The sequence below is a fragment of the Armigeres subalbatus genome, chromosome 2, assembly GCF_024139115.2.
Source record: "Armigeres subalbatus isolate Guangzhou_Male chromosome 2, GZ_Asu_2, whole genome shotgun sequence".
Classification (NCBI taxonomy): Eukaryota; Metazoa; Arthropoda; class Insecta; order Diptera; family Culicidae; genus Armigeres; species Armigeres subalbatus.
Window position 1 is genome coordinate 439,215,186 of NC_085140.1, and position 22,015 is coordinate 439,237,200.

The 22,015-nt window shown below is 42.1% G+C and overlaps 1 protein-coding gene across 1 annotated transcript; it reads left to right on the forward strand.

Moving 5' to 3' along the window:
* Positions 1–6,807: 6,807 nt before the first annotated feature.
* On the forward strand, positions 6,808–11,096 carry LOC134213642 (Krueppel-like factor 13). The gene is made up of 2 exons (XM_062692887.1): positions 6,808–7,278; positions 9,250–11,096. Exons 1-2 carry the CDS (start codon positions 7,207–7,209, stop codon positions 10,483–10,485), a joined length of 1,308 nt encoding a protein of 435 aa, XP_062548871.1. The 5' UTR covers positions 6,808–7,206; the 3' UTR covers positions 10,486–11,096.
* Positions 11,097–22,015: the final 10,919 nt, after the last annotated feature.

Consider the following 22,015-nt stretch of genomic DNA (forward strand, 5'->3'; position numbering starts at 1 on the left):
CCACATCCGAAACGCAACAATTGACAGTAGCAGTAACTTATACTAAATGATTGAAATTTTGTTATCATTTAGTATAATTTACTTCAACTAGCTTCTTAATTCCTGCAATAGTGGAATTCGATCATCAACCTATCAGGCAGAGTTGTAGAATTCCGACAGAAATATTCCAGACGGAAATGTTCCAGCGATTCCGAACGTTCCAGAGGTGCCAAAGAGTCCTCAAAAATCCTCTAGATATCCTCCATCATCTTCTTCTTCTTCATTGGCATTGCATCCCCCACTGGGACATTGCCGCCTCGCAGCTTAGTGTTCAATTAGCACTTCCACAGTTATTAACTGCGAGGTTTCTAAGCCAAGTTACCATTTCTGCATTCGTATATAATGAGGCTAACATGATGATACTTGTATGCCCAAGGAAGTCGAGACAATTTCCAATCCGAAAATTATTTCAAATCCGAAAAACTAGACCGGCACCGGGAATCGAACCCAGCCACCCTCAGCATAGTCTTGTTTTGTAGCCGCGCATCTTACCGCACGACTAAAGAGGGCCCTATCCTCCATCATCCGACGGGAATATTCCAGGAATTTGAACGGGAATGTTCCAGGGATTCGGACGGGAATGTTCCAGAGAATCCGACGGAAATATTTCAGGGATTCCAATGAGAATCTTCTAGAGATTCTGACGGGAATATTCCAGGAATTCCGACGGGAATGTTCCAGGGATTTCGTAAGCAATGTTCCAGGGATGTAGAAATCGTCGAATGATTCCAGCAATCTGTCGATGGATCCCGAAGTAAATCGCCGAGAGACTCCAAATTAATCCTCCAGGGATTCCATAAAGTATCCTCCAGTGATCCCGACGGGAATCCTCCAGGGATGTTGAAGCAAATCATTGAGGGATTCCAAGGCAAAACGTCGAGAGACTCCGAATTGAATATTCAAGGGATTCCTAAGCGAATCATCGAAGTATTCTGAAACAAATCGTCAAGACACAAGGAATTCCGAAGCAAATCTCCGAATGATTTCGAAACAAATCTTCGATTTCGGAGGAATTCCGAAGAAAATCAACGTGAGATTCTGAAGCAAATCCTCCTAAAGGGTATCTATCCGGCAGAGTTGTGGAAAAACCTTCGCACTAGAAGTTCGCTATTCATCATATTTTGAAATTTAGCCACTAGAATGAGCTATTGACAAACTACTAAATGATCGATAGCAGATTACTAAGTGATCGATAACTTCCTTGGGGAGAGATATCGAGGTATAGAACATCGAGATGTAGAGAGTTGACTGCATAACAGTATTAGTTATCTTCCAATTTTTTGTTAGAAAATGTAGTCATTTTAACAACATCCTGAATCAAGTTTATAACAGGCTCTGCTAGGGAAACTGTTGACCTCATTATCACATCATGATGAAAATTTGTAATTTTTTTCCTGTTTGCCTTACTTTTAACCATCGTGCGATTTTATACAAAATTTATCATTTGAGGTCATATATGACCCCTTGAATCTGAAAGGGTTCGGAACGCAAATTGCTAAAACTAACGACGTTTGGCATGCCATCAATTATTTTGTTTACGTTGTTTGTCAACATCTTGGTTATGAATTTGAAGTACAACTATATGAACGACCTAAGGTTACTCACGAGTTCACAGTAGGGTAACGTTGCCCGTACCAGAAGCATTAACTATATCAAACACGTCGATTATCTCAGGCGCTTGTGATTCGCGAAGGAGCGGGAGTGATAAGTAAACAGTTTTCTGTTGTCAATGTAATGGATCTTTCCTGTCGGTTTAGAGAAAGTTAACTTTCGATTCAAAATATTGTGCATTTAGACCAAAACTGTTTATAAGACGTTGACGAACTGGCAGCAAGGCTCACTTCCGACGAGATTCACACGTAAAAATAATATAAATATGCAGCACTGCACGGTGTTGTCTGTCACAAAATCGAGCTTGTTTTGTCGCTGGCACCAAATTGAAGTTCGGAAGTCGATTTCCACTCTTCCGAACGCTCTTCCGACAATGTGTTGGTAGCAAATTCAAATTTTGTTCTGACGTTCATGATGTCAGAAGAAAGTTCGGAAGTAAAACGTCGGAAGTCGGAATACAATTTAGTGCTGGTGACACAATAAATACTTTGCGATAGCCGTTTCTCACAAGCACGATTGACTATTTCAATTTGAGTTACTTCTGAGTTAGATAACTCATTTTTTTACTTTATCGTACAAAAACGTCATTTCGAAAACGAACTTTGCCAGAAGTCGCTAAAACCCACAGGATTTTATATTGTGTCGCCAGCACTTAATTCTCGCTTAAGTTTTCAAAAGGACCTAAGTAACATTTTTTTCATGAATTAATTTGAGTACTGCAATCGAAAGCTTTTATGTTTTTCTGTTGATTGCGCTATTCAAATTAATTCATGAAAAAAATGTTACTTAGGTCCTTTTGAAAAGTTAAGCGAGAATTGTATTCCAACTTCCGACGTTTTACTTCCGAACTTTCTTCCGACATCATGAACGTCAGAACAAAATTTGAATTCGCTACCAACACATTGTCGGAAGAGCGTTCCGAAGTGTGGAAATCGACTTCCGAACCTCAATTTGGTGCCAGCGACGTTGTCAGCGACAAAACAAGCTCGATTTTGTGGTCAATGCCAGTCACTCACGGAAGCTGTAAGGGCCGCCAGCTTTTCTGCGGGCAAGCCTCTGATTTAATATTTGTGGAGGTCAACTGCACCCACCGCTCCGAGCATTCTGACCAATGTGGAATATAAGAAAATGCTGATTAAATGAATTCAAGCCATCTTATATAGGGGGAAAAACGGCTTTGGCAGGTTTTGTTCTTTTATTGGCAGGGGGGTTTTGTCGACCAAATTTTATGAAATTTTGCCACAATCCAGCTTTTTACGAGTTGGTGCCATAATACTTTGAATCACCCCTTTTGACACTCGCTGTGTCCACTATAATATTTGTAGATGGATCTTAGCAATCGGTGATTCGTTGATTTTTTTGTAAACATCGTTGAACTGTCATTATTTTACTTTGAGTTGAGTATGTCTTTAAACTTTGGTTTAACATTTTTCTCCATTACAATATACCTACTATTAATTTGTACTTTTTTGTGAAAATATAAGCGTGGCTGGTGCCTGTGGCAGTGTGGCATGCATTTGAATGAATAAGTTATTGAGCTTCCTTCTTCCAATACAAGGAGACGCGCGTTCCATGTCATACTATCTATGGTTTTAGGGCTTCAAAATGTTTCGCGGTTCTAATCCATCTCTCGCACAGATTTATGAAAGAGACATTGTTGTATCTCTTCTAAAATATAAAGTGCTACCAGAATGATCGTCTTGATACCGACCCTTTGCAAATTTAATTTACTGACAAAATACAATATGTACAATTAATCAATCTATTCACCAATCTATTACTAATTAGTCGAATTAGGGGAGAACTACACGAAGAATCTACCACCTCGTAAAATACGAGCCATTGTGAAATAAAAGGATTAGACAACGTGTATTTAAAATGTGTACTCGTCTGAGGTCAGCTAGATCGAAAAAATCTAACTATAACCCCCCCCCTATGATTCCACAGCTAGCAGCGCAAAAAAACTTCAATCTCGGGTAGAATTTAGCAATGGAGAATAGCTGCAGAAGGTTTAATCGCTGAGGCACGATATGGGAGCTTCGGATTGCCCGTAGAGCCATGAACGATCCAAAATTACAGGCGTGTCATCGTTCAATGTTGTATCAGACAAAGTTATTGGCACCATTTTGCGTAGCTCTTAAGACATTTTGTTATTCATAAAATGGAATACCTAAAATAAAAGAAAGATTAGAAATTTTATAGAAAATGGTGATGCGTAAAATTTCTTGCTGTTTAGAAATAAACAACCTAAATAATCTCGATGGTAACGGGGAAGACCGACACTCAACTTCAAGGCTACCGAGATATTATTATGAATTAAGTTCACAGCATATGTCAAATTCGGTTCACCCCTTGTTAATTTATGGCTAGCGTAAAAACCTGGATATTTTTTGATATACAAAGAATATTTAGGCCAAATTTGAGCCTAGTCAGTCATAAAAAAAAACCCTGCTAATAATAGAACAAAACCTGCCAAAGCCGTCATTCCCCCTACCACATTGATCAAAATGATCGAAACGGTGGGTGCAGTTGACTTCCACAAACGTCAAATCAGAGACGAACCCGCAGGCAAGCTAGCGGCCATTACCCCTCGCGGAAAACTGGATAAACAGAGACCGGCGGATTGAAAAACTGTCGAAATGGCAACGTATGAAAAGGTATGAAATCGTAAAAATCATACTGGCATCACTTGAACTTTTTGTTTGCTTCTTATGGATGAAAAAAGTAAAAAACTCGAGTTGGAACTGATTTTGACGGGTCGATTGGAAACAAGCTGGCGTCTTCGCCGTTCTTATCCTAGTATTTCTATTTCTGATGACTGACGGATTACTTCCGGCCAGTTATGGATCACACCCTGGGGCCCTCCTTAGCCGTGCGGTAAGACGCACGGCTACAAAGCAACGACTTTCCTGGGCATAAAATTATTATCGTGTTAGCCTCATGACATACGAATGCAAAAATGGTAACCTGGCTTAGAAACCTCGCAGTTAATAACTGTGGAAATGCTTAATGAACACTAAGCTGCGAGGCGGCTCTGTCCCAGTGTGGGGATGTAATGCCAATAAGAAGAAGAAGAATTGCGAACCACACTTGGCTTCACGAGTGTAATTTTCCATTACTTTTGAGTTACTTGCCCTCAACGGAAATTTTCAATTATTCGTTGACTATTCGCAGGCCCTCCTTAGCCGTGCGGTAAGACGCGCGGCTACAAAGCAAGACCATGCTGAGGGTGGCTGGGTTCGATTCCCGGTGCCGGTCTAGGCAATTTTCGGATTGGAAATTGTCTCGACTTCCCTGGGCATAAAAGTATCATCGTGCTAGCCTCATGATATACGAATGCAAAAATGGTAACCTGGCTTAGAAACCTCGCAGTTAATAACTGTGGAAATGCTTAATGAACACTAAGCTGCGAGGCGGCTCTGTCCCAGTGTGGGAATATAATGCCAATAAGAAGAAGAAGAAGAATGATCATTCGTTTACTGCCATGCTGGTTGCAACAGTGGGTCGCTTCCGGTTATTTATGGAACTCTTCAACAAGTCACTAATAAGTCTTTTTATGACTACCACATAGTTACCCATTGTCAAACCATTTATTTATTATTATAAATGCTTTTTCAAATTTTCCAGATTTAAATTTGTAGAATTTTCATTCTTATAATAGCAAAACAATCTATGCCCATATTGTTTTTGAGTTTTGTGTGAGTTGAGTTTTGTGTGATGACTGGGTTTTCAGTTTCAAAAATCAAAAATACGATTCAATATCGTCGAAATTGAAAATGTTAATTTGCATTTTATTAATCAAGCATAAAACCTTCAGGATGTGATGGGCATTTTCCCGACAATGTTGACTTTTTGTGTGTAACTGTCATCAACGATTTAAATGAAAGTGTTTATACAACCCACCAAGATGTTTTTCCCCCAAAACGAGCTTCTTTGCCTTTCAAAATAGCTTCGTCACCTTGCTGAAATGAAAAAAAAATCCAATCCCAGAATTTCATCATCCTTCTAGAATGCGCTGCCGTTGTCGCGTTTCCAACCATCCCTTGCACAGCCGTCACTCATGATCCGAACCTGTTTGAACAGGGTCAGAAAAACTATCTCACAGAAAATCCCAATCCACACGACACGACAAGCCACACACCTCCATCGGCATTTTCATAATAATTTAAGCCGAACCGGACCGGGCCAGGCGATATATGTGTGGAAAGGAAAACAACCCACTCAGACAGAAACATGAGCGGCTCTGTGCTCAGTCAGTGGGGTAGTGACGTCATGCACACACCACCCCACAGAGCGGCCTCACTCTACCCAGTCACCTTGAACTGACGACTGAACGAAACGAACGCAGCCTCGCTCCCTATCAGCCGCTGTTCACGTGAACAGTCATCGCACCGCCGCACCCACCGTCTCTGCATCTTTCTGACTCAACCGCATCGCTCTGAACGTACAGTCCATTCGCCAATGCAAGCGAGCCCCCGGCCTCTGATTGGCTGGGCCGGCTGACGACGAAGCAAGCGGTGCTTTGCTTTGAGCTCATCATCCGCTGTTCACGTGAACAGCGCGTGTTGTTGAATGTTCAGTGCGTGATCAGTTCGACTCGGGGAAAAACAACGTCAATGGGCTTGGGCCAGCAGCCAACAGCCACTGCTGCCGCCGGTTCTCGAATGGGTGTGTTGCAGCACACGCAGACAAGCGTACCGGAGCTGTGGCTCCCACTCGAAATAGAAGGTGACACAAAAGTTCACTGCCGCCATCGCCGATGACGTCAATGGAATTGGATCGAAGGCAGCGGGGAATCATTCATCCCGAGCGTGACACAAAGGGGAGCGCTCCTTTGTCGAAAGGTGAGCCATCTCACCTTTTGGGGGGTTGCATAGTTGAACTGTGGGATACCAATGGTTCACCCTTGCAGCAGCTCGATCCACTAAATCCGGATGATTGGCTTATTTTTAGGAACGGAAACCGTGTGTGGGTATCAGCAGCTAGCATCGTGGTAGTTTTTTCGAATCACCCTGTGAGAAACGACGATGGCATCAAAGCAAGCAACGACGAGCGTGTACAAACAGAAAAGCACATACACTAGCATGGACACAAAGCGAGCGTGTTGGTGCTCGGCGCGGCTACGGCAGCTATGAAGAGCACTGTAAACCCTAAACAAAGGCTTACAACATTCTGTGCCGTCGAAGAAAGCGGACGTGTAAGGAGAAAAGTGTGAATTTTGGCTCTCCTGCCCAAAAAGGCCCTACTCAAGAAGGAAATAAGTGAACACCAAGCAAGTGCAAGTGCGCGTCAGCAGCCAAGGAAAGTGAATTCCAGCCAAGTGAAGTAACAAGTGGAAACTTACAAATCAGTTCAAATTGTGACGAGTTTCAAGAAAGAAGAGACAAGTGATTCAGCAATCCTCAGGAAATTGAGGTAACAAAAAAACCTAACGAGAGCAGAGCAATAAGTGTGAACAAAAAACGTTAAGCTTGCAAAGAAAAAAGGAGAAGAGATTTCAACCTTTCGGTAAAAAAGTAAAGTGTGGATATAAAACTACAACTAGTAACTGCATAGATGGAGGAATCCGGAATACTACCATCCCCTCCGGCAACACCACCACTTGGAACCGGCAGCAAAGATTCAAAGGTAGGCTTTTATCAGTCGTAACAAATTTCATTCTGTGTGCAAAAATATAAGTGTCTATTGTAGCACAAAAAATTAAGTTCCCACAGTAATCAGCGTAAAGTACTGCTAATTAGCTGTTATCTCTTCGCTGGATGAGATAGTCATTGCCGTCACCGGGCGGCCCATGATGTGATGCCCGAATGTTCGCGATGTGTCGGCTTAACTTGCAAAAGGCAGTGCCGCGCGAATTTTCAAACGCCAAGCGTTGTCGAAGTCTCAAAATGGCTCGTCCCTGCACCGGTAGGCAGCTCGAAACACGCTTGATAAGCGTGGTTCTGCCAAATGAAACAACCGGAAGCAAAATTTGGACGGCGGTTCGGCGCGAGTGAGCACGTACGCCATCACGTGGCGTTGGTTCGGTTTGGTGGGCGGGAATTTCTGAAGGACACATAGTTTAGTTTTGGTCATAAAATGGCCGAAAAGACAGGGTCTGATTTCACACCGAGTTCAGAACTATTCTATAAATAGAGCTTTAAAACGCTATGACTGCAGTTTTTAATGTGTCACCTTGTGACTGAAGCGCATCGCAAAATTAATTGTCAGCCATTCAGAGCATGATCAGCCTACTCGATCAGTGTGGCAGAAAATAACTAGGGTTGGATAAATCGGAAAAACTGCAAACACTGCCGAGTCATCGAGGCCACGCTGTGACCAGGCGAAGTTCACGTGTCTGTAAGTGTTGACAAGCTTGAACGGTGGGAAGTGGCTATATTTAGCCACACCCGGATTTCGTTATCAGCAACAGATTTGTCTCTGTTTTTTTAAATGAAATTCTCGGAGTGATTGAGTAGTTCAACTAAAGCGCCTCAAGTCTGCCCAATTAACCATCATTTGATTATGACTCTCTGAAATTGTGGTCCCATGTAAAGTCCATTTCACCCCATAGCTTAATTTTCTTGCTCCCTAAAATAGTACAGTACAAAAGAAAATTAGCTACACTAAAAATACGGCTGCGATCAGCTAAAATTAGTGTCCGTCGAGAGTAATTTCGCTACGACTAAGACGGAATCTAATCCCACCAAGTACAACCTTGCATCACCTCTCGATTGCAATACCGTTCCACGCTGTGGTAAATTTTCAAATCGTCTCCGTAGTCTTCGTCACACCCCATCTTACCCCACATATATAAATAACTCCGTTCAACTGTAGCAAGCGGGGCGTACGCGCCATAAAAAAAATACTCCGACGTCAATCTACATTCAGCGATGATGCGGCAAAGGAGGGTGTGAGCGCGACCGTCCCACTCTGCCGCGAATGAAGTTTGAACACAAAAGGCACCCATCCCGCTCGCTCCCATTGATCACGCTCTGATCACGCAGTCAGCGCTCGGAATCAGCTGGTGTTCACGTGAACACTGCATGGCAAGTTAAAAGGCATTCGGTCCGGTCGGGTAGACTTTGGACCCTGCCGCTGCCTGCGCTTCGCTTGTTCAACGAGTGTTGTTGTTTTCGTTTCGCCTTACTCTCTTCCCCTCTCTCGCTCTTTGCCACGCTCCCTTTCGTTGGTGCAACCTTCCCAATGACGTCGTACCGCTGCTTTTGCGGTTTCGCCTACTGCGATTGCGACGAGGTAGAAGAACGCTTTTGTTTTATTTATTTTTTACGTTATGGAGAAACATTTCTGCTGCCTCATCCTTTCTCGGAAACTGGTTATTGAGCGTTTTAGCTAGAAAATCGTACGGAATTATGGCCACAACTTGTAGTGCTGGCGACTACACACCCATTTCATGGGGGCTCTAACAAGCGAATACGTGACCAACTGCGTGTTTTCCAATATGGCTGTCCAGATTTGAATTTGGCAAGGTCGTCTCACTCGTTGTTTTTTACTTTACTCGAATGATGGCACTCGTATTTGACTGTAATGTGTATGCTTCCGTTCTTTGTCATTGAAACGTTCGCTAATCCGATGTTTTCGTTCTCTTTCTGCTTACAGACTATTACAGAAATTAAGCAAGCTCTGAAGCGCAAATTGGAACAGAACCAAGCCTCGCCACGTGTCGCAGAGATGTTGACCAAGGGATTTACTACACCCAATCACTCTGATCTGTCGGAGGATGAATCTGATCTACCACCGAGGAAGCGCCTGTACGTGCGCGACCCGGTCCAACTGGAGCAGCATTACCATCACACATCGCTGACTCCACCACCTTCGGACTTTTCCGGTTCTGAAGACGAAAACACCAAATCCGCCGACGATGCTCTGCAGTCTGCTCAACCACAACGCGAGAGCGTCATTATGCGGATCAATAAGGACGGTTCCTGCACCTCGGCCAAGGAGCCAGATGCAAACCTGAATGTATTCCGTTGCGTCAAGTACAAAATGGGCCGTCGTTCGCCCTTCCAGCCAATGGAGTCTCAAGCCGTTGAACAGCAACCGATCAACACGCAGATACCGGATCATATCACATCGCGAGAACATTCGGAGGGAATGAGCGTTGCACCGACCGCTCCAGTTACACACCCTAGTCGAGTATTAGAGCACAGTCAACAATATGTACCTGCCGTTCCTTCCGTAGTACCTGTTGCTGCACCGGCAATGCTTGCTCCAGCACCCATGCCGAAGCCTGCACCCGTTCCAGTCAAGTCCACAACCTCGCTTCCTGTGATAGCCCCTAAGATACCGCAACTTATTCTTGCCACTCCAAATGGCTTCGTTCTGGTCCCTCCGCAAATCTCACAGAACATACTCGGCCAGACCAACGGAAAAGCGCTCCTTGTCCCTCAACAAGCCAGCGCCGCTGCCGTCCCTGTCCCAGTTGCTCCCCCGAAACCAGAACGTCGGCGAATCTACGAGTGCGAGCACCCCAACTGTGGTAAAAACTACTTCAAATCCAGCCACCTGAAGGCCCATCAACGCATTCATACCGGCGAACGGCCGTTCATCTGCAAATGGCCAGACTGCGGTCGACGGTTCTCCCGATCTGATGAGCTGTCCCGCCACAAGCGCACCCACACTGGGGAGAAAAAATTCGTCTGCCCCGTCTGTCAACGCCGGTTTATGCGCTCGGACCACCTGTCCAAGCATGTCAAGCGTCACAACAAAGACAAAGGTCAGAAGGGACAGCAGCAGTCTACGCAAACGCCACAGCACCAGCCGATGTACCCAGTTTCGGCGTACCAGGATGCATCCGTCCCGGTACAATTCGTCACGGCGGCCGCAGTCTACTAAGTGTTTAACGTGTGTTTTACAAGTCTTGTGAATACTTTATCGGAACTGACTAGATCTTAGCTTTCGCGAGCTCAAGCACGCGTGTCTATTGTTTGTGCTGTCCCTATCTTTCTTCATCGAACATATTCCCCAATGAACACAGGAGAAAGAGAGTTAACGTTCATTCCAGGTTGAAAATCTATCAATATCTGTACTACTGTTACTCGAACTAGGAGCGGGTTTATGAGGTTGGAATCAGAGTCAGAGTTGCTAGTTTCGTTTTCAGGGACATAGACAGCGTTTTTGTTATGGTTTTTTGTACATGTTTTGAGTTTTCTTTTCCTATGTTTATAATATAATATAAAACATCTGTGATCGTTTAAAATTACTTTAACGTTAAGAGAGGAAGTAATGATCGTTTTACTAATCGTATCGAGTTTTAGTAACTTATTTAAAAGTCTAGAATGAAAGAGTGAGAGTCGAAGAAGTTCAACAATTTATTTCAAATATCTAGAACTGTTATGATAATATGTTCTACTTGTATGTCAGAAAAAAGAAATGCAAAAGAATGAATCAATGAAAAGAGAAAAAGAGATAATACAAATCTATCAATTACAAACATAAAACACAAATGGTTCTTTTTACTCGGGCACGATATCACACGCAAGAGATTCCGCCAACCCAAGCAGCTTCCAATGAATCCGTATTCTCATTGATCGGCTTCCACCCGCTCCCTCCCCCAGATTCCACCTTGGCACGTGTCGCAATTTTCCTCAGAAAAGAATAAAAAAACAAACATGCCGTTGATGAAGTACTACTCCAGTCGCCCACTCACACAATCTTACACCGCTATGATGGAGCACAACCATTTCCTTCCCCAACGGTGCTTCGCTCGTGTTATTTGCCGCTAGATAAAAAAAAGTAGGATAAGGTGAAATTCTTCTCGGTCTCACAGCAGTTTCCAGTTATAACCGCTTCAGTAACCCATCATGCATCGGTTGGGTGCCGTGCCATGACGTCATTCGGTTACGAACGAAGAGAAAAGTCGTGGGCGTACACGCCTCCATGCCGTGATCACTCACACCGTCACAAAGAAATTCACCCGCGCGCAGTCAATCGCCTGCCATGACTGGTAGCTGCTTACGTCAACGCGGACTCTATGTGTGCAGCAGCCCGCAACCCAATCAACCTGACGGTCTGTTTGGGAAGGTGTGCGGGCTAACGGGCAGGTGTGGCGAGGCCAGGGACGGCGACCGGCTACAACTTCTCATCAATCGGAAGTAAGCGAACGAACGCCCGCCCGAAAACCGGCAGTTTTCGGTTTTAAAGATGGTGAAAAACTGCCTCCCCAATAACGGACGGACGACTACCAGCGGCACGCGGCCAGGGAGGCTGACGCAAATGAAAACCCGTACTTTAACCTCATTCTTCTGTGGATTGGGAAATGATTTCAATGTTTTTCTCCTTCCATTCTATTTTTCGCGCAAAAATTTCGCGAACCACTTTTTTCTGGTTATAGAAATTGACCATCATTAGAACAAACAGGTTGAGCGAGCGACCCACAATTGAATTGCCCCTTTCGAACGCTGTGGATGTGGATGCGAACCCGTTCAGTGGTTCCATTCCGTGGTGTATGGCTTCTGATTGGACGATTGTTTCTTTGTTGGCCCGAAAGTAAAAGGTGAAAATCCCATCGCGTGCGTAAGAAACTCGGCACGTGGGTTCGCTCTTTTCCGGTAAAACTGGAGCACTGGAACAATTAGTTGAGCGTGCAGCGTGCTATTCTTTATAGCGGTAGCTCCGTTGAAGTGATGCAGTTCTTGGGAAGCTTGTTTGGGAAATTTGGACATAGCATTAGATGGGTTAGAAACGAAAATTACGCAACTGTGTTTCGACTTAACTGGAAAAGTTGCGTTATTTGTGTTTTGTTTTCTGCCTGTTATGCTGGATCTGGAAAACATAGCTCCAAAATATTTTGTATGCTGTTAAACATGTGAGTCATCTGTAAATTTATCTAACTTAATCTAATTCTTGATATTTTATATTTTCTTAAACTGTAGGTAAGTTAACACGATTTTGCAATGTATGGAACCTTTTAGGCCTTCACTCTATTATTTGCTACGTCTGTTGTTCCTGCACCAAATAATGTGCACCAATGGAGAACAAATAAGCTGAATTTGAGACGACAGTCTTTAGAATATGTTTGAACTAGATATCAAGAAATCTATATAATAAAAATGAGTTGAGAATACTCTTCCTGACGATTTAACTCGCGAACGGGTTTTGTTGGTTTTCAAGTGGAAGAAAGGTTCCAAACAGTCGCCGTGTGTCTTCCTGCGTCAAAGGGGAATTACTTCTAAGTGGTTGAAAGTGCGGAAATTGATCGAAAGCAGCAGAAGTGATCGAACAGCGAAGAGGAAGAATTGCTATAGTTGAGAATGTGAACGAATACAGTCCGAATAAATCGAAGCAATTACGCTAATTACTGTACAGGTCGTTTGGCCGAAAGCGTCGTTTAGCCGAAAGAGTCGTTTGGCCGAAAGAGTCGTTTGACCGAAAGAATCGCTTGGCCGAAAGGGTCATTTGGCCGAATGGGCCATTCGACCGAAAGGGTCGTTTGGCCGAGGGGGTCATTTGGCCGAAAGAGTAGTTTGGGCGAAAGGGTCGTTTGGTCGAAAGGGTCGTTTGGCCGAATGGGTCATTTGGCCGAAAGGATCATTTAGCCGAATAGTTCATTTGAAAAGTGAGAAATTAGGAATGAGAAGACGTCTCACTTCTCACCCTTCATTTTTCTCTTTTCACTATAAAAAATGAGAAGCGCGAAATGAGTAAAGAGGCGTCTCACTAACCCCTTCGCACTACTCACTTTTCACAGTGAGAAGTGAGAAGTGAGACGTCTCTTTTCTCACCTCCTTAGCCGTGCGGTAAGATGCGCGGCTACAAAGCAAGACCATGCTGAGGGTGGCTGGGTTCGATTCCCGGTGCCGGTCTAGACAATTTTCGGAGTGGAAATTGTCTCGACTACCCTGGGCATAAAAGTATCATCGTGTTAGCCTCATGATATACGAATGCAAAAATGGTAACTTGGCTTAGAAACCTCGCAGTTAATAACTGTGGAAGTGCTTAATGAACACTAAGCTGCGAGGCGGCTCTGTCCCAGTGTGGGGATGTAATGCCAATAAGAAGAAGAATTTCTCACCTTTCAAATGACGTCTTACTAGTCACTTCGCGCTCCTCTTCTTAACAGTGAGAAGTGAGAAATGAGGATTGTGAAATGAGACGTCTCATTTCTCACTTATTTATTACGTTGAAGTGTTTATCGGCTATGCAGTCTGATGACCAGCTAAAACGCTATATTAATTCTGATCCGACGTTTCGGTACCTTTACTGGTCCTTTTTCAATGGATTCTGTAGATGTAGTGTATAGTTAGCTATAAATTTTAGTATAATGTTATGTTCTATTGTGTCTTACAAAATCACTCAGCGTTTCATTGTCATAAGTGTCCTTCGTATAGTCAAATAATTGAGTGTTCTAAACATCAGTTAATCCCTATTCAATATGTGGTTAATTAAATTATTTTTGTTTTTTGTCTCACTGTGAAAAGTGAGTGGTGCGAAGTGGGTAGTGAAACGTCTCACTACTATTTTCGCGCTTCTCACTTTTTACAGTGAGAAGAGAAAAATGAAGAGTGAGAAGTAAGACGTCTCTCTTCTCATTTCTAATTTCTCACTTTTCGGCCGGCCTTTTTTTTTCGGCCGTATGTCATATTCGGTCAAATGTCATATTCGGTCAAATGATCCTTTCGGCCAAATGACTCTTTCGGCCAAATGACTCTTTCGGCCAAATGGCACTTTCGGCCTAATGATCCTTTCGGCCTAATGACCCTTTCGGCCAAATTACCCTTTCGGCCAAACGACCCTTTCGGTCAAACGACCCTTTCGACCAAATGACCCTCACTACACCTACCTGGTCCATGCTCTCCATAACAGGCATGTCTTCTTTTTCTTTCTGTTGCTATGCTTCTCATACGTCTCCGCGGCCTTTGGCCCATGCACAGGGTATACTCACGTCCAACGCACACTTACCAAAAAGCTGATATCGGTTTCCGGCTGCCCTCGAATGCACCCGATTGACGACGATACTCGAGTGACACAATCAGTGCCCTTGGATGTTGTGCCGACAGGCGTATCCGTGACAAAAAATCGAGTGTCTGTCTGGTCCCAAAGCAGTCCAATCTGGGCAGAAAAAAACAGAATCGGATAGGCAGTCCCCACAGAGAAGTGATAATTGTCCCTTAGTACTTGCTCATTTTGTGTTGGGGAACGCACAGCTGTGTAGAACTAGTTGAAATGCATCATCAGAATCAGTGCTCCTCGCGTTTGGAACTTTTTTAAAGAAATTTATCATGTATAGCCACCCGAATATGTTCTTTATCATGACAGCTTGCGAAAAAAAATCTCTTACTGTATGCTACATATCGTATATGTATACAGAGATGGTATGTAGATACAGATTTTTTAATTCTTTTTTGGATTTAATCCCTGGGCAAATCTATTAAACTTTCCCTGGCTAATTAGACTAAGTTTAAGCGCCATTATTCGCTCTCTGAAACGAAGAAGAAATAAACTATATTAGATTCCCCTTCCCACAATTTTTTTCTGGTTGATTTATTCTTTCATCTTCAGCCTTTTTCTTCTTATTGGCTTACATCCCCCACTGGGACACTGCCGCCTCGCAGCTGGGTGTTCATTAAGCACTTCCACAGTTCTATGCCAATCTCTATGCCATGTAGGTTGGTCTAACCGGTAGTACCGAAACCGGTAATACCGGTATTACCGGCCAATTTTGGATACCGAAAATACCGGTTTTAGAGACAAAAAATACCGGTATTTTCGGTATTTCAAATTTAGCTGATGGAATAAAAAATCTCGAATAGCTTTCACCTACATTAATTAGCAAAACTGACTGTAATCGCGTATCTGTCCCATATAAATAGGAAATACAGCATTGATGGGAGAAATATTTGGTTACCAGTTTGTTGAATGCGAGCATGAATGAACCTTTGCACAAGTAAGCATCAATGACGACGTTCACCTACAGCAACAGCTTAATCATACGTATTGCTTCATTTTCTTAGGTATTTGTCAAACTGCCAATGATCTTTGTCTTTAATGAACATTACTAACATCGTCGGGAATTTTCTCTCAATATATGAAATTGTGAAATAGATACGTGCCATCGTATTTTTTAGGCATTATTTAAGTGATTTTTCATCACTGAGCCATACACACTTACCTCATTTCACCGTATTCGGTAAGTTTTACCGAAATCTCAACAGCAGAACTGTTCGGTAATTTATTTTACAGATTTTTTGTAATTTTTTCCATTGCTCAACTGTCAAAATCACCGAAAATCAGTTAAATTTTACCGAACAGTTCTGCTGTTGAGATTTCGACAAATTACCAATTCGACGATTATTTATTTTATTGTAGTAGTTCTTCTCCAGGAATCACCTGAGAAAATCGATTTGCTGTAAAAATATGTCCGTTTTGAATTCAAAAAAGAATTTGAATTAGTGGCTGACGGATCTATGAGTTGAAGCTTTGTTTCGAATTAAACTTCAGTGATGATTCTTTGGCGTTTCGGGAAAAAATAAGCCCTCAAACCTGTTCAGGCTGCTGTGGAACTACTCTGCCGTGAATTCTGCACGATCTTTTTGTTTTTTTTTGAATAATACTGCCGTAAAGCGATTGATCAGAAACGATTTTCCTCAAGGCATCCAGAGCTACCGTGCGGGACCGAAATCCGTACAGCACCGAAATCCGTCCACCTAATGAGATATCAATAAATTAAAGAAGGTTAAAGGTAATTAATGTAGGAGTAATTAATCTTACCCTGTTCAGATACTTGACAGTAAGCTTTTAAAACAAAAACAAAAATCAAAAAAAAAATTTCCACCCACCAAACGCGGAGTTTGTGCCACCATTTTGTTTTCGGGTAGAGCATAATTGCACCGAAAGTAACTGTGTTTTAATTGCTTATTGCAAATCATTACATAAGATAAGTGGAATACAAATCGAAAGGATCGCTTCTCAAGGTGCATATCGAACTAGTTACAGTGGTAGTTTAGTCAATCAGTCTGTTTCAATTTAACTATTTAGTTAAGAAATAGCTGTACGGATTTTGATCCTTTGATTCGAAATCCGTCCACGGTGGACGGATTTCGAGTCAGGAGTAGTTGATTTAATTTATTATTTTATCATGTTTTTCGTAGTTTTTAATGAGTAAATGTGAAACACTTCAAAAGAAGAAGGCTTCATGCGCCTGTGTCAATGACAGATGTTTTATTTACATTCGATTCCTATTTTCTAATGACTTTTTCATATACTAAGGTGCTTAAGTGTACGGATTTCGATGCCCCACGGTACTTTGATCAAGCAATCTGACGAGATCTTGAAGCGTCGATCAGTAAGCGTGTTCCTGATGCGATCATTGAAATTGAGACAACGACCATTACTGACGATCGGTACGAAGATGATGCCTCTGAAGGGCTGGATGGTAAGTACTTGACAGTGACTTTCGATGGCCTTGGAACCATTCGTCCAATTTCGGTTGAACCAGAGAGTTGACAACATAGAGTCTCAGAGTCTCAGTAGTTGACAACATTGCCAAAAAATCCAATGTGGATTAGGAGATGAGTCGCTCAGTATGTTCAGTCTACTTAAGTTTTGCTTTGCCCAGCTCAACAAACAATGATTTCAACATTTGGAATTTGTCAACAAATATTATATTTCATCCAAAAAAACAAATCAAAAGTTTTTCATTTAATACCCAAAATTTTCACAAAAACCGGTATTTTACCGGTATTACCGGTATTGACTCCACCAAATACCGAATACCGGTATTTGTCAAAAATGGCCAATACCGACCACCCTAATGCCATGTTACCATTTTTGCATTCGTATGTCATGAGGCTAACACGATGATACTTTTATGCCTACGAAATCGAGATAATTTGACCGACACCGGGAATCGAACCCAACCACCCTCAGGATGTGCTAGCTTTGTAGCCGGGCGTCTTACCCCACGGCTAATAAGGGCCCCACTACGCTACCACAAATAATCAGCTTTTCATCACTATACCGTTCAACCAAATTTTTGCTGCAATGCTCTTCTGTTCCTCCTTCATAACAAATTATACTTCAAAGTTCCTCTTCTTTTTCTTGTGTGTATTATTCATTTTCCTCCACCCAATACAATTTATGTTGGATAGCCTTTAGCTATGAATCCTTGACTTTCACCTCGCTAATCAGTACTTTAGCATTCCCAATTTTTAGTCGCTCAACAAAAAAGGCCGTCTCATACTCCTCTGTAATATCATTTTCACTGCCAACCTTCTGTCTTGCTTCAACTTGTTCTTCAGCAGTTTCGCCCTTTTGAAATGTTGGTGCCGAATTGTGTAAAACATTTTAAGGGTGTGATGTGCTTTAATCGTCGTCTCGCTCAAAATTCTTTTTGGGTTGTAGATATTAAGCTTATACACGTTAGGGTAGTAGACACGGTCCCTCTTTCAATGTCTCGAAATATGGTCAAACTTGTTCATCACATCTGCTGCGAAACTGCTTTTGTAAACAAAAGCTTCTCACGTCACTGGTGAGCTAATTTGTGTCCATCTGCGTAATCCAGTGCAATCTAATGAAAGAAGAGGGTTCGCTGCTTCCATCAGTGGTGTTGAATTGCGTGGGTGGGCTCAAATTAACCCACCAGCGACGTGAGCAGCTCTTGTTTACAAAAACTGTCTCGACCTTTTGATTATTGGAGCTTTGAGTGATGGAAACCCCAAGTAACCATTAGCACTATATTTTGCCTTTTGACAAAGCTATATAATCCAGGCTCTATACTGCTGTTATATGCATATTTGTCCCATGTTTGATATGGTTGAGTACATATCCAAGCTTGAAGCGACGAACAAAGCTAGAGTGGTGGGTGTTGTCGGTAGTGTCGTTGCTCCAGATCGTATGTTCTGTACTCAAGGATGGTTTGAATGACCCGGGATATCCTAAAGCCATCTTACTATGTCTCATGGTCTTTTGGAGTATGTTATAGACATGATTGAATACTTATCCAAGCTTCTAGTTGAGAAAAAAAAAACTATTGGCTGTAGATCGCAAGTTCTGAACTCAAGGACAGTTTGGATGAACCAGGATATCCCAAAACCATTTGAACATGTCTCTTAGTCTTTAAGATATATATTATGAACATATTTGAATTCATTTTCAATCTTGGAATGGCGAAAGAAAACTAGAGTCGTGGTTGTAGATCGCAAGCTCTGGACTCAAGGACGATTTGTATGGCTCAGGATATCCCAAAACCATCTGACCATGTCTCTTGGTCTTTAGGAATATAATATGGACATGGCTGAATACATTTCCAAGCTTGGAGTGCCGGAAGAGCTCGCATGGTAACTTGTAGATCGCAAGTTCTGGACTCCAGGACAGTTTGGATGATCTAGATATCCGAAAAAAATATTTCAACTTGTTTGTCATTGCTCCATTATTAATCAGAAAACAAATGGAACATTTACTAAGTAAAACCGCTTAGACAAAAATGGGCCGAAATGGTTAAACTAAAATCATTTTTTGTGAGAAAAACAACACGAAAGTCTTTTTTACCTTTTCAAAGTGTTAAAATTAAAGTGATTTAATTTGAAAAGTGATTTCAATGATATTTATACAAAAGTTTCATCTATTTCGAGGTTCAATGACGATTGAAATTTTAGCGCTAAATTTTTTCTTCATATTCCAAAAGCTGCGAAATTCGGTTGGCACTTTAATTTTATTGACAAATCAATCATAATCGCTGTAGTTATACCCTAACTTATTTTTAATGTTGATTTTACGCAGTTTTTTTTATTATTTATACATAATTGATTGGAATAGTGATTTAATTTATATTTTTCTTTTTTGAGCATGTCTAGTTATTGTAACACTTTTGGAATCAATCGTCATCGATTTGCTTCCAACAAGTTGCATTCGTGATGGGAATCCTGTCTTACTTGTTTTCTATTGAAAACAGATCGGACTAGGGATCAAAATTATGCCAACATTTGTTTTATAGTGTGAGAAAGGCAACACTACCGCTAGGGTGATTATTTTAATGCAAAAACGATAAGGTACACTGGGGAAGTGGAAAAGGAGGTAAGTGTAAAATCGACTCGAAAATTGGAATTGTATATACTTTACAGTTTTTAGCATATCATAACATTATGCAAGAATATGCTTTAATGCTCACACTAATACTATGTTGAAATTTGTATAATATATACACTAACACGGTTAACGCTTGATTGAACTGTAATTTTAGGTTTCGCGAAAAGTTGATTTTGCATTCATAAAATCAATTCTTATTTGCACAATTGTCACTTTTTCAAGTGAATTTATATTACAGGTTACTATTACAATACAATTAAACTAATCCCATTCAATTTGTAGTTTTGTACCATAAAGCAAATAATTCAAAGTTTTACATCTACCCTGGTATCAAACACTGCGGGAAGTGGATAATGCTCAATTACGTTTTTTCTTCCTCCAGGGTTTATTTCGATAGCTGTGAATCTTAATATGTTCCTTCTTTGTTATCATTGTGATTCCAGTGGTGATTGGACAATATAAATGAGAAAAGCCTGATTAATCCACCTATCGTATTGATGCCTTTCACATGTTTAACATACGAAAATAATGTATAAAAAGTTAAAATAGCACTGATAGGTAAATATATTCTAAAATTCATCAATTTTTATTCATAACAAGTGCGTTGAATGCAATTTTTTTGCGAACAAATTGGTTAAGGACAAGTGCTTAAGAAGGTAGGGGGTCCTAGCGTAATTTGCTGCTTCGCCTTCTGCGAATGGTCCGGGTTCGATTCCAGCCCCTCCACAAAACCCTCGTCAGTTGCCGGATGCGCAACCTTATCGGTGGAGTAGGTGCACGCCTCACCGTCAAGGCTGCCTGATGACGACTGACAACTTGATTTCTCGGAGGATTCCTCCAACGTTACCCGGATAAATGGTAACCGGACAATGCAAAGATCATTGGATACACGACATGGACAAAACGAACACAATGGACTTACGACAAGATGGACCGGCAACGACAACAACAATGAAAATGGAAAAATCTAAAATAGATTCTGTGTGGATTCTGGCGCAGAATACCACAGTAGATCTCGGCCAGAGCGGTTAAACACAGAGTGCCTATCAAATATAAGGAATAAAAAAGTATAGAATAGCTGATAATGTACGAGCTTGCACACACATACATGCAAATACGCACATACAGACATCATCTCAATTCGTTAAACTAAGTAGATTAGATTATAACCCTGAAAGTCCCATTTTTCCTTTAAAAAGTTTATCTCTGGGGCGAACATATAAATTTTACGTACACTTAGTGTTCGAGAAGGCAAAACCAACTCTCTCCTAGCTATTACGAGAATTCCTTGAGGATCAATTCCGTTAAGGCAGCGGTTCTCAACCTGGGGTACATGTACCCCTGGGGGTACCTTCGCTGGTCTTAAGGGGTACCTCGGACAAAAATGCGTTATGGCGGACGTATTACAATTCCAATCAAAACTCATTGATATGGTTTTAATAATTGTGTATTTTTATTTCAAAAATTTATATTGTACATAATATGCAATGCGATCAATAAATCCCAATTGAATTCTGCCTTCCACAACCAGCACAATGTATAAAGGGCTGCGGAACAAAAGATCGAACGAGCAAAACGTCGAATGAACAAAATGATTTTTTTAACTAATGCTCGGTTGCTTCGTTGCAAGAGGATGAGAGTTGAGTATGGACTGCACATGCTGAGGTAGGAGTCGAGGGACCTATCGACACCTCGAGGCATGGCAGTGGAGTGTTAGAGTGAGCACCCGAAAAAGGGTCACATGGAGCGAATGGTCTTTGGAGAAGCTGCTTCGGCGGCAGGGTAGCAGTGGGTTGTACCCACACACCTACAGTTGTGCACATGTGGTGCATGGGGAGTGTCCCTGCTTCGGCAGGGTAGCGTGTGGTCTGCTTCGGCAGTGGTGTGATTGATCTGCTCGTGCTGAGGCAGGAGTGTCGTAGCGTAATATCTGTAGGCCCAGGCAGTTACCGCCATTGACACCTCGAGGCATGGCAGCGGAGCGCCCGGGAGAGCATCCAAGTAAGACTCAAATGGAGTGAATGGTGTGCGAGCACCCAAGTCAGTCTCGCATGGGACGAGTGCCTGTGTGAGCGATAATGAGCGAGTACGCTTAGTACTGCCATCCCCCCAGAAGTAGTACTGCGAGGTAGTTCCTGGGGGAAACGATGGTGGAGCCCAAGGGAGTTTAGTCGGTATTACCGGTATGGTCGAGTCCGACACTCCAGTACACTTCCGTGTGGTAGTTTGGCAACTACAATGCACGTGTACTGGGTTAGTGTGTAAATGCATTCTCCATTGTAAAAAAAAAAAAAAAAAAAAAAAAAGAGGATTAGAAGCATCCTTCTACGCATCTCGAAAG

What these genes read in the sequence shown, in the direction of transcription:
- LOC134213642 (XM_062692887.1), top strand. Translation starts at nt 7,207, where the DNA reads ATGGAGGAATCCGGAATACTACCATCCCCTCCGGCAACACCACCACTT. An exon ending in CCGGCAGCAAAGATTCAAAG is followed by an intron (nt 7,279 to 9,249) that starts GTAGGCTTTTAT and finishes TTCTGCTTACAG; the next exon opens with ACTATTACAGAAATTAAGCA.